The sequence below is a fragment of the Cololabis saira genome, chromosome 22 (assembly GCF_033807715.1).
Source record: "Cololabis saira isolate AMF1-May2022 chromosome 22, fColSai1.1, whole genome shotgun sequence".
Lineage (NCBI taxonomy): Eukaryota > Metazoa > Chordata > Actinopteri > Beloniformes > Belonidae > Cololabis > Cololabis saira.
Genome location: NC_084608.1, coordinates 19019160 through 19032532, shown reverse-complemented (window position 1 = coordinate 19032532; position 13373 = coordinate 19019160). Strand labels below are relative to the sequence as shown.

At 40.4% G+C, this 13373-nt stretch overlaps 1 protein-coding gene across 1 annotated transcript; it reads left to right on the top strand.

Moving 5' to 3' along the window:
* The first annotated feature begins 5387 nt into the window (after window positions 1-5387).
* bdh1 (3-hydroxybutyrate dehydrogenase, type 1) lies at window positions 5388-12177 on the top strand. Its single transcript, XM_061713981.1, has 5 exons — window positions 5388-5614; window positions 7570-7680; window positions 9533-9674; window positions 9752-9904; window positions 10974-12177. The coding sequence occupies exons 1-5, from the start codon at window positions 5402-5404 to the stop codon at window positions 11438-11440; spliced, it is 1086 nt and encodes a 361-aa protein (XP_061569965.1). The 5' UTR covers window positions 5388-5401; the 3' UTR covers window positions 11441-12177.
* The last annotated feature ends 1196 nt before the right edge of the window (window positions 12178-13373 follow it).

Genomic DNA, 13373 nt, shown 5'->3' with positions numbered 1-13373 from the left:
CTTTTTTTAAAGTAGATCAAGCAAGATATTTTTTACTGTGGTGTTCTACTTAAACAGAGCATATTTCATCTAAACGTTGGTCAATCTGCCCAATAGATTAAAATTGTTAAAGGAAAGGTAAATACAACAAGATCATTGCTTGTTGTTTGTGTGTAAATGAAAAGATAGCCTGGGATTACATAAATACTGCTTGTTAAGGAAAAAGGGCACAATGTCTTGTTTTTTGAACAAATGCAGATTAAGTTAAAAACTAGATGTATTCATGTAAAGCAACAAACTTTATTTTTAATTGTTAATACCACAGATTTAAATATGTTATATTTACATGCACTTAGATTTATTTTTTTCAAATAATTCTGTCAGTAATTTAGAGTGGGCCAATAGTAAAAGTGGGTGGGCCCAGGGCCCATTTAACCTATTAAATATTATCTTGTTTTTTCATAAAGGGAAATGTTTGTCTTTATTGTGTATTCAAATGTTCATTTTAAATTAGAAATTCAGAAAAAATAATAATTCTGTCAGTAATTTAGAGTGGGCCAATAGTAAAAGTGGGTGGGCCCAGGCCCGTCAGGCCCACTCCTGACGGCGCGCCTGGTCCAGTCCCCGTACATCCTGTGTCAGAGCTTGGTCCATATTGGTGGCAGTAAATCGGATTAATTTCCAGCGAGGGGTGGACTCCACAATCCCTCCCTTTGTCACCGATTCTGTTCAATACTTTTGTGAACATAATTTCTAGTGGCAGATGAGTGGAAGGTTTGATGACCTAAGAATTGGGCCTCTACTTTATGCAGATGATGTGGTTCTCCCATGACCTGCAACTCTTACTGGAGTGGTTCGCAGTTGAATGTGAAGCTCCTGGGATTAGAATCAACACCTCCAAAATGGGCTCACCACCTGTGGGAAGGGCCTTAGGGTTCAAGAGCTGGGTGGGGGCCAAGGGGGGGGACCCTGGCAGTCTGATCCTGTTGGAAGGAGCCTAAGCTGGGGCATGAGGTTCAGAAGTTCCAGTTTGATATACTCTGCATCACCTCGACCCATAGCTCAGGCTTTGAAACCAGTCCCCTTGACGGGTTGGACTCTGTTCTCAAAGTGAGAGGTGCCATGCAGGGGTGGACACCCAAAGGTGGAGGGACGGGTCCTGTTGGTCGTCTGCCTTTGCAACAAGAAGCCGCTCAGAATACCAACCCTTTTCTGGAGTTCTTGGATAGGGGTTTGGAAAGTGTTGGGGGATCCCTCGCTCTGCTGGGGGATGTAAATTCACTGGGAGGAGTGAACCCGACTGGTGTTCTGTTATTGGACTCCTGTGCTCGTCACAGATTGTCAATAATGAACACCATGCTCAAGCATATAGGTGTCCATATGTGCACTTGGCATCAGGTGCCTAGGTTGCAGATTGATGATCAATTTTGTTGTCATGGGCCATATGTCTTGGACCACCTGGTGGTGAATTGGCTCTGATGGTGGGGGAGGATGCCAGGCAGATCTAGCAGGCCCAAACATAGTGGAAGGGTCAGAAAAAGCTTTTAAGTCCTACAGTATATCCGGCAGAGCTTCAGCCATGTCCAAAGGCAGCCGAGGGACATTGAGTCCCGTGGACTATATTCTGTGCCTCTGTTATTGAGGCGGCTGCCTGGAGCTGTGTTCAGTTCCTGTTATGGCAGTAATCCACAAACACAGCGGTGAAAGATGCCATCAAGCTGTAGGGGGAGTTCTATCTGGTCTGTTTGGCCTGTGGGACTGCAGAGGCAGGTGATGGATACCGGCAGGCGTGGGAATCCCTCAGGGACTCCTGTGGGGAAGAACGCCAAGAATATGGGGTGCTGGAATCCCTAGTGCACACTGTCTTGTCCAAACGCGGCGCCAGGATTTCAATTCTGGGTGGGCCAACGTAATTTTGAGTGGGCTTTGATTACAGAAGTTAATACTAACAGTCAAGACATAGAGCTGGAAATTACCTGATTGTCTATGTACTGTAGTGCATGAAAGCATACACCGTTAATGTTGAGACACGAGCAGTTGTGAGGAGCTTTGACAGCGCCGTGTGCAGCGCTCTCTCCGGTTAAAACTTAAAGTAGCTCACCCAGTATGTGCTCGCTCTCTCTCACCTGCTACATTCAAATAATAATCCAGCCAGATCATTCAAATAGAATGGTATTTACTAAATAGACTTAAAATCTCAGTGAAATTAATGAATGAGATAGTCATAGAATATACAGAAAAAGTTATTTTCGCGTGTGTGTGTTAGTTACTCACTGATCTGATGGACCCAGAGGGAATAAAAATGCATGAAAAGCCAAATCCTTTAATTACAGTTGGCATATTTATTTTCAACTCTTTGTCAGTGATACATTTCATTCACATTTGGCATTCTTAATAAAATATCTCAAACACAAGAAAACCAGTAGGCTCAGTAGTATAAAGTATAAATGATAAACCACACACCTCACTAAATGAAAAATGAACCACAAATCATGCAAATAGCACCAGCATCCATCAATAGTAGGCTATAATCTCACAAAACGTGAATTAGTTTGAAAATCATGTGCCATGTGTCTGTTGTGCCATGTTTATCTGTAGCTATATAGCATCAGTTTTAACTCCACCGTCTGCCCGCCATCCGCCTGGCGCCTGATAACATTACGTGCTGACGTACAGTATAGAGAGATGGCAAAATCGCCTTTTGTGACCTGTGATTGGTCCAGACTTCATACATACTAACCTATTAAATGTTATCTTTGTTGTTGTTTTTTATAAAGGGAAATGTTTTAGTCTTTATTGTGTATTCAAATGTTCATTTTAATAATTAGAATAATTTTAAATTAGAAATGCAGAAAAAATAATAATTCTGTCAATAATTTAGAGTGGGCCAATAGTAAAAGTGGGTGGGCCCAGGCCCGTCAGACCCACTCCTGACGGCGCGCCTGGTCCAGTCCCCGTACATCCTGTGTCAGAGCTTGGTCCATATCGGTGGCAGTAAATCGGATTAATTTCCAGCGAGGGGTGGACTCCACCCTCCCTCCCTTTGTCACCGATTCTGTTCAATACTTTTGTGAACAGAATTCCTAGGGGCAGATGAGGAGTGGAAGGTTTGATGACCTAAGAATTGGGCCTCTACTTTATGCAGATGATGTGGTTCTCCCATGACCTGCAACTCTTACTGGAGTGGTTCGCAGTTGAATGTGAAGCTCCTGGGATTAGAATCAACACCTCCAAAATGGGCTCACCACCTGTGGGAAGGGCCTTAGGGTTCAAGAGCTGGGTGGGGGCCAAGGGCGGGGACCCTGGCAGTCGGATCCTGTTGGAAGGAGCCTAAGCTGGGGCATGAGGTTCAGAAGTTCCAGTTTGATATATTCTGCCTCACCTCGACTCACAGAAGCTGCCTCTAAAGTCTTCAGCCAGAAAAGATTGGAGTGCCCTCTTCAGGCCAGAGATCAGATCCTGCTCCAAGCAGAGGGGCGATTCGATCTGTTGTGGTAAAAGAGTGAGCCAAAAGGTAAAGCTTTCAATTTAGGCAAGGCAAATTTATTTATAAAGCACATTTCACATGATTGTGAAATGTGCTCAAATACAATGTGCTCAAATACATAAAGAGGGAAAAACAATAACCATAATTCCATTTTAACAAAAGTGTGATCACCCAGCCAACCATGTAGAGTTTACTTTACTCAAACACCTGTACAAAAAGGTAATTTACCACTCTACGTTCCCACCCTCACCCATGGCCACAAGCTGTGGGTAGTGACCAAAAGAAAGAGATTGAGGAGACGCTGTGTCATCCAGGAGGGGTTCAGCGTAGAGTTTCTGCTCCTCTGCCTCGAGGGAGCTAAGGCATCTGGTTAAGATGCTTCCCTGGTGAGGTTTTCTGGACACATCTCACTGGGAGGAGACCCGGGGGAAGACCCAGGACACGGTGGATGAGTTTCTGTTTCTCAGCTGGCCAGGGAATGCCTTAGGGGCTAGATGAAGTGGTTAGAGAGAGGGACATCCACCCATCCATCATCAAGAACAGAGAAATGTCATCTTGAGAACAAGAACAAGTTTCTCTTTAATTTTGCTAATTCTTTTTGTCGGACAATAATTCTTTAGGTTCTTTAAATACCTTTTTCAAATAGCTTTTAACATCAGCTGATAAATGATGGTTCACACACACCATCTTGTGACTGATGAAGGCGATGTCAGGTAACATGTCAGAAATATCTCAGGTATTTAAAAAACTAAAAATGTTTGTCCAACAAAAAGAATTAGCAAAATTAAATTGTAAAGCCATGGACAAAATTAAATTTATTAAACCAATAAGTTTCTCTGTTCCTGTGGCCTACGTATCAGCATTATAAGCAGTATAAGCTACTGCCCCTTCACCTGACTCTGGATAAGCAGAAGATGATGGATGGATGTTTGAATTTAGGATATCTGGAATCAGGTACAAGCATAATTTTTAGTTCTTTTTGGATGTAATTTCATTAAACACATAAGAGTCCAGGATCTATCTAAGAAGCTGAAAGCTACAAATGTTTAAGCTCTGGTCTGGGGGAGCTGATATTAAACAGTCAGTGGCTCATCTGCATTTGACAACAACAGTGCAACAGTGCTAACCACCAAGCCACCGTGCTGCCCTCTTCTTTTCTTATCATTTTATTTTATTAGGGCCCGAGCACTTGCAGTGCGAAGGCCCTATTGTATCTGTAGGAATTCTTTATTATTATTCTTCTGACGAAAGGAGGGCCTTTTTGCCCCCCTAAACGTGCCCCAAAAGTCACCAAATTTTGCACGCAAGCCAGGCCTGGCGAAACATTTGATATTTAATGGTTTGCATTAATGGGCGTGGCAAAATATGGCTCAACAGCGCCCCCTAGAAAACTTTGTGCCTCAAGCCCCACAATACGGTTTGACGTACATGCAACTGTATCATGTCGCAACTTAAATGTCGGCCGAAACCGAACAGGAAGTCGGCCATTTTGAATTATGTAATTTTGGCGCAATTAATGCCATTCCTTCGGCCACTTATTCGCCTGAACCGTAACGTGCACGCAGGTGTGTTATACATCAAAATGTGCGCCTCCATCCTACGACAACGCGCATTACTTTTCTCAGTCAAAAGCGTTACCGTGGCGCTTTTAATGTTGATGTAAAGCACTTTGAATTACACTGTGTTGAATTGTGCTATGCAAATAAACTTGCCTTGTCTTGCTTATGTTTTTATACATTCTTTTATGATGTGTTATATATCTGATCTCTTTTATCTCTGTTTTTCGTGTTGTGGAGCGTCACGAGATGACCTTTGTTATGATTTGACGCTCTGCAAATAAATCTAATTGACTTGAGTTGACCGGGACGCGGGGGCGCGCCCCGCCGCGTGCCCGCGCCCACCGGTGACGTAGAACATAAACATCGTCCCCCCAAGATGGCTCCGCAGTCCGCGTTCCGGGTCGGACTCCTGGTGTCGTTCTCGGTGTTTCTCACCGTGGTGTTGGGCTTCGGGCTGCCGGCTCTCCTGAACGGGGCCATGCGCCTGCTGGGTCTGCCGGAGACCAGTGTCACGGAGTGTATCGTCCTGCTCTATGCAGTTTTCGTGTTGTACGTGGCGCTGCCTCGGATCCCCAGAGGACTGGTGCAGGTATAAAGCCTGATTTATGGTTCCGCGTTAAAACGACGGCGTAGGCTGTGCGTCGTTGTGTACCTTACGGCGTAGGTTCTGCGTTGGTGTAACGCGGAACCATAAATCAGCCTTAATAATGTGATGCGGGGGATTGTTGTCCGCAGGGAAACGAGGGTTTTAGTCCTGCAGTGTCTTCAAATGACAGCCAGGACCTAAAGGGTAAAGTCCAGACTTCCACAGAAACCCCTGCCGGTGTGAGTTAGTTAGTTAGTTACAGAGGTGGAAAAAGTACTGAAAAATTGTAATTGAGTAAAAGTATCTTTACTTTGCTTAAATCCTACTCAAAGTAAAAGTAAAAGTACTCATCTAAAAATGTACTCGAGTAAAAGTACAAAAGTACTTCATTTAAAATGTAATTTGAGTAAAAGTTACTTTCAGTTATTTAATGCAAAAAAAGGATGAGTCACGAATCAAATCCAGCACAAGTTGTTTCAATTAACTTTGAGGCATATTAAAGTAAACATCCACACTTGTAAAAGCTCAGCTGAGCTCAGTAACATGATCCTTTTACTTCCGCAGAACAGGACAAAAAGGACAGTCACAACCTGTACTGTAAAGTGCAAACATATTGTCCAACCGACAACACTAAAACCAGAATCAAAGTATTCAAACAAAGTGCCCAATGCCCGCAGGATCCTGCTATTCACAATAAACCAAAATAAAATGCCCACAAGATTTTCACCATAAATTTTGTACTCAGTAACGTGAGGGGGTTCAAATGTAGCGAAGTAAAATACTAAAACTACTTAGAAAATTACTCATAAAAAGTACTCAATTACAGTAACGTGACTAAATGTAATGTGTTACTTTCCACCCCTGGTTAGTTAGTTAGTTAATATTTATTTCAGTTAATCACAAGCATAAAAATCAACAAACAAGATAACAAACATCCACAGGTTTTTCACTGGTCAACAATGTGATTATTTTGACCGAAAAGGTCTGGGCTTGAAGCATAAAGCTTATCTTGCCCACCTTTTAACATAATATAATATACAAAAAGAACAAAGTATCATGAGGTTACACAAAATAATAATAATAATAGTAGTAGTAATAATAATAATAATACGTCACTTTTTGTAAAGATTCATATCCAGCACTTTATAATCCTCTTGTACATTTCTGTTTATCCCTGTTATACATTTTACTTTAAGATAAGATAAGATAAACCTTTAATAGTCCCACAGAGGGGAAATTTGCAGTTTACAGCAGCAAAGGGGATAGTGCAAAAACAAGAGGCATCAATAGAAAAATAATAACACAGTAATAATAATAACACACTATAAACAGTCACAGTAATAATAATAACACACTATAAACAGTACACTGGTATACAATAATAATACGAAGAAAGTTAAATAATAAGAAATACTAGTATATAAAAAGATAACAGATGGATATTTACAGATTTATTTATTCTATCTCTCAGTTTATCTCCATATATATTTGTTTGCTTTTATATTTTTATATTTTTATTTTTATTTTTATTCTTACTGTATTGCACCAGTCACCACAACAAATTCCTTGTGTGTGTTAACAAACTTGGCAATAAACCCCCTTTCTGATTCTGATTCTAATAGCTGTAATATTAGTAATAATAATAATAATAATAATAATAATAATAATAATAATAATAATAATAATAATGATAGCTCTGAAAACAGAAAGTGAAAAGATGCTAAAGAAACCAACAAAACCAATTTAGGTTGTCATTTCATCTCATGCATGTGTACATTCTTCTTTGTTTGCTATTTGTGCTTCTATATATGTGTCCATTACCTTTGCTTTGCTTTGAATAATATCTAGTATGCTTTTATTGAGTTTGCTAATTTAAGGTCGTTGTCTAATGAGTTCCACAGTTTTACTCCTCAGACATGTTTGCTCTCTTCTCAGGAAACTTGTGCTTCTCTCTGCAGGTTCCAGGGAGAGCCGTGCTCGTCACCGGCTGCGACAGCGGTTTCGGGCACGCGCTGGCCAAACATCTGCACCAGCTGGGCTTCACCGTGTTTGCTGGATGTCTTCTAAAGGTGAGGCTTATCTACGCACCACAGATAAGGTGCATTTAGATGGCTTGGCTTTCTAGGTGTAGCGGTCCTCTCGTCGCATAGGGTTTTATTTAACTCTGAATAACTTAATATGAATTATTCTGGATCTCTTCTAAATTAATAAAAGCTCTGACTGTTTTAAAACCACACTATCATGAACTTACTTTTTAAATGCAGTTTTTACCCAAAATCTAACGTATTAGACCTTTTTTAAAGTTCAGTTTTACTGTAGTAATTACCTATTTGTACCCAAATGGAACCTCTATACTAAGTAGGCAATCCAAAAATCACAACAGTCAGTATTTATAAAAAATAATGAATCAATCATGTATTAAGGATTAATGCACATGTTGAGTAAAAAAACAAAAATAGTAAAATGCAAACAATAGCAAATATGCTGTAAACACTGTAGGCTGAAAACTTTCAATGAGAAATACCCCTATTATTTCAGGAATATTAATACTCAAAAGTTTTGATGTTGCCCCATACCAAAAATAATAAATACCTTTTCAAAATATATTATTTTAATGTAACAGAAATCACACTTGTAATTTACCTTACAAGTCCTAAAGTAAACCTATTCCAAGTTGTGGGCCCACACACTCATACACACACTCACAAAAAGACAGTCCACTAAAAGCCGGCAGAGTTTTCCCCCAAAACCTTTAGTTGCAGCCTGTTCGTTGTTGTGTGTGGTGTGGCCTCAAACCAGAATGGCTCCTTCAATCCTCGGTGAGCAAAGTACATGAACGATGCTTTCTGCACCGTACACCGTACCTTTTAAAGGCTTTTTAACACTTTTTAAACAAACCCATATTTCATTATTTTAATCCTATTTAAACCATAGCTTATATTTTAACTGGGCTACATGGGGATCCATCAATATTAACATTAATATCTGCTTGAGTAAAATACTCGAGTACATTTACTTTGTTACTGTTCACCTCTGTTGATTATCAGTAGTGAAGGAGACCGATAACATGTATTTGCTTTTTTGATATACATGGCAATAAAACAGATTTGATGTAAAAAAAAAACTAAAAAAAAACCTCCCACACAATTCTGTTAAATTATAAAAGTAAAGCATGTAAAGAGGAAATGTATAAAACAACATATTTCTTGTGCTTGGAAACATGTTTAGGTGTCTGACCACTCATCAGACATCACAGAGCCAGATCAGATTATCCAGCATCCAAGTTATTTTATCTTTAACCAGTTCAATGGACTTGCTCAGCCGCTGGAGAGGGTTGCAGAAATAGACTGTGAAGAACAAACTGTGATGTCAATTAAGTTTTTCTAGGGAGTCAAATTAATTAAGATAAATTAATTAATTTCACTTCGGGGATCAATAAAGTATTTTTGAATTAGAATGTAAGTTTGCTTACGTTCATTCTGATTAACTCTATAAATCCCTCAGATCCTCTGATCACTACCAAAAGGACATTTGAAGTGATTAATTCCAAATAACAATAATGCGTTTGATCATTATTCTTCGGAGAAGAGTTGACATGCTGACTCCACCTAAAAACAAAAAAAAATGAGAAAAGATGTGTGAAGACATGGTTGAAAGGAAGTTTTTATGCTGTATGTTTGATATATTGATCAAAAGATGTCAGACATTTAGAAGACTTAGGTAATTATGAAAAGAGAATAGAGAATATGTATCCTTTTAAATAAGAATGTCTTTTTAGTCTTTTATCTTATCGTAAAACATTATCTTTAAATGTGAAGGGATGACCCTCAGTATTTTTATAGGAATGATTATGTAGCTAAAATCCAATTATGTGGAGCTAAAATTGGGACATCTTTTGTGTCTCTGTAATCATCCTGGCAGGATAAAGGCGGAGAAGGTGCAGAGGAACTTGAGGGATTGCATTCAGATCGGATGAAGGTAGTGCAGCTGGACGTGTGCTGCGACAAGGGGGTAAACAAGGCGGTGGAGTTCATCAAAGAAAACCTGGAGGACTCACAAAGAGGTAAACAACTGCAAAATCCACCAGAATCCGACTTAATACGATGTCTTCATTCACACGAGTCCCTGCTCGTGACTCAGGTCTGTGGGCTGTGGTGAACAACGCCGGCGTATCCACGTTTGGGGAGGTGGAGTTCACGTCTCTGGAAACCTACAAACAGGTGTCTGACGTCAACCTGTTTGGCACCATCAGGGTCACCAAAGCCGTGCTGCCGCTAATCCGCCGGGCAAAAGGTAAACCGCTGGAAGAGCATGTGGTACGGTTTATTGATTACACTTTATGTTATATATTAACATTTGACTCGATTACAAAGCTGAAGGTCCAGGGTACAAAATCCTAAAAAGGGACAAATCCCAGTTTCTTTGTAGAGGATTTAGGGGATTGTGAGAATCCCTGTTGGAAAGAAAACCTATGAATCCAACCACTTGCTTTAGTGTCACATGACATCTGTGCAGGAATATTCATGCAAATCCTAGTTTTCCAAAACAAATTTTTATTGAGAATACAAGAGTTGCAGTCGCACCGCTGCTTTCTCAGCAACCTCGTTGCAGTTACTTTCACAGTAGCCAGTTTTAGTGAGTCGGCTCCACTCCTCACCTCTCCTCCGTTGGTTGGGCCCTTTTGTAATCGTCTTACAGCTTCATTCTGCCACGCAAATGTAAATTTGGAGAAAAAACAAAACATACACCCCTTCTTAAAAATGGGACAACCAAACCAGTCATCCAATCTAGAGGCCCAGCCCCCAGATTGTGCAGAGGCCCAAGATCTGCAGCATCTGTCACTTTTCACGGTGCTGCCAAAATCCTCCTGCAAATGATCTCAGGTTCACTTTCATTTCTTCAGTGAATTGAAAATAAACTGTTACACCCCCCTTTTTTTCCTCTGAATGTCATTGAAGTGCAAAACACAACACTGCAAAAAGCACAAAAACATGAAAACCTTAATATATTAAATATAAATGATCTAATTAACATGGATGGATAACAAAAAAAAAAATCTTTAAAAAAATGCCCTGAACACATAAATACAAAACACAATGTTTAATGAAGATCATTAAAAAAACTTAATAAACTCAAATAAATAAATAATTCTCTTTACTTTTCTTTTTAATATTGTTTTGGTGTTGAATCGTTTCGATGTATTTTCCACCTGCAGCCAGTCCACTCATGTGATTGAACGGCTGCTGGATTAACTGTCATTCTTGGGTCGTATGGAGTTTAATAGACACAGCGTTTGTCCAAAGAGATGTGTCCTTAGAGCGTTGGCGTATAAAACCTGAGTGGCTTTCATCTCTGCCTGCAGGCCGCGTCGTGAACCTGGCCAGCATGTACGGGAGGATGGGCAACGCGCTGCGATCTCCGTACTGCGTATCTAAATATGGCGTGGAAGCGTTCTCAGACTGCCTGCGCTACGAGATGAAGACCTGGGGGGTTAAAGTGTCCGTAATCGAACCGGGGAACTTCATCGTGGCCACCGGCATCCTAACCCGGGACATCGTGGCCACCACAGCCAATAAGCTGTGGAACGAGGCGCCCTCAGAAGTGAAGGAAGATTATGGGAAAACCCATTTTGAGCAGCACATGGCTCTGATGCGCTCCTACTGCAACAGCGGAGAGAAGGACATGGCCCCTGTTCTGGATGACATCACAGACGCCATCGTGTCCAAGCGTCCTTATACGCGGTACAACCCCATGGAGCCACACTGGTGGATCAGAATGCAGGTAATGACCCACCTGCCTGGCGCCATATCCGACTTCCTGTACTTCTAGAGGACGAGCTGCTCCCGTTCTCGGTTCCTGCATCAGATCAGATCGCAGTGTATTCTGTGTAGCATTATGCAGATCTACAGACTTCACCCGGATGTGGGTTTCCAATTTGTGTTCAACACTTGAAATCATTCACTGATCCAGCCTTAAAATTAGTAAATGACGGCACCGTATTTCTTCATACATCTGCCAGGAATCCTAACTTTGATCAGATACACTCCAGTGAGTAGTAGCTACTTAATTTGTGTCAGATCCTCTATGAAATGCTGTTACAACCACTACACCTGTGTTGCTTGTATGTCCTGTCTCTTTTTTTCTTTTACAAATCTGTGCTCGTCTCTTTCTTATTCTTCCTGATACTTTCAATGTTTTGAGAATAATCCAGGGCCCTGCTGGCATGACGACCTGAGCTGAAAGGCTCATACTGTTCCTTTGTGGCTCACACCGGAACAAACCGGGGTCGGCTTCTGTAAGGCCGTGCTGAGATTTGGCCCAACTTGCCCCAAAAGTTACATAACAATTTACACAAGTGTACTTTGTTTCATATGCTCCATGAGATCCAGCGTGCTACTGTTGACAACCGAAGTCCTTCAGTGGGATTAACGGGGTGTTTTGGAAGAAAAAGGTTGCCTGCCACCCTGATTTTTTTTTTGATGATATAGTATTTTGTATGGAGAATTATGTAAATGAAAAGAGCATTTTACTTTTAAAATATAACAATTAGTGTCTCTTTTTTCAAAACTGACTTGAAATAAAGTGACCAAAAAGTAAGTGTGTGTTGGAGGTGTTCTTGGAGGTAAGTGTAATTTTACTTTCGGCCACCAGGTGGCACACATGCACCAGAGAAGAAGACTACTGCTACAATCCTGCAAAGAAAAAAGAAAACACTTTTACAAATGTTATATTCATGAAATAAAAGTTCACACTTTTAACAATTCCCACCACATATATTCAAGCATTAATAGAAGCAGCACAAATCATTTTTATGCTGTTTATTACATCTTTTCGACGTTAAAACTCTAAATTATTACACCTGAAAACAATCTCCCCTCCATAATAACAGTATTAAGAGCAAGACATTAATTTTTCACAGCACTGCCTTTGTCATTCCACAGCATGAATCTGTTTCTTCACTCTCTCATTACAGGGAAAGAAAAAAAAAAAGAAAAAAAAACTTTGTGAGACAAACACCACCATATAAATTTAAGCAGCACAAAAGCACCAAAGTTAAATGTGGGCCACTTGTTCCAAATATTATCAAGACATTTATGTGAAAATTCACAATAATCTCAGGCTTGTCTAGCAGTAAAGAGGTTCTCCGTCAGGACTAATAGTTTTATAAACAATCTTGATAACATCTGTCACAACTGACATCAATGGGTTTTTTTTAAACAGATTTGAAACCATTTCTGTACAGCTACAAGGCTCCGCTCATGCAACCTCTTCTGTTGAAACATGAAAGACATCTCAGTAACAATATCCACGCAGGGAGATACTGTACTTTTGTATTTGAATATCAAGTAAAATATTTCAGTATTGAGCTTCCTTTTTTTTTGTTTTTCTGAATACATATTTAAGTGTCTAAACTGCAAAAGTGAAGTCTTACGCTACTCTTACATGGAGGAAAAAGACTTCCTTAGAAACGGTGACGGTTTCTTCACAACCAACGTCATGTGAGTCCGTTACTTGAGGTGCTCGTACATAAGAGTCAGGCCGTGATTACGTCACACCTGGGGGTTACGTCTCCTGACTGAACATCAGCACACATTTTTATACAGTACACGTAGTATGCTATGGTAAGGTCACTTGAAACTAAACAGCATCAACTACTGAGGGGTGGATGAGTTTATGCATGAGAAAAAGGTGGGGGGAGGGGGGGGTGACATTTTCAGCCAGCATGAAAGCTGGTGCTTAATGAGGAAACGCACTTTTCCTA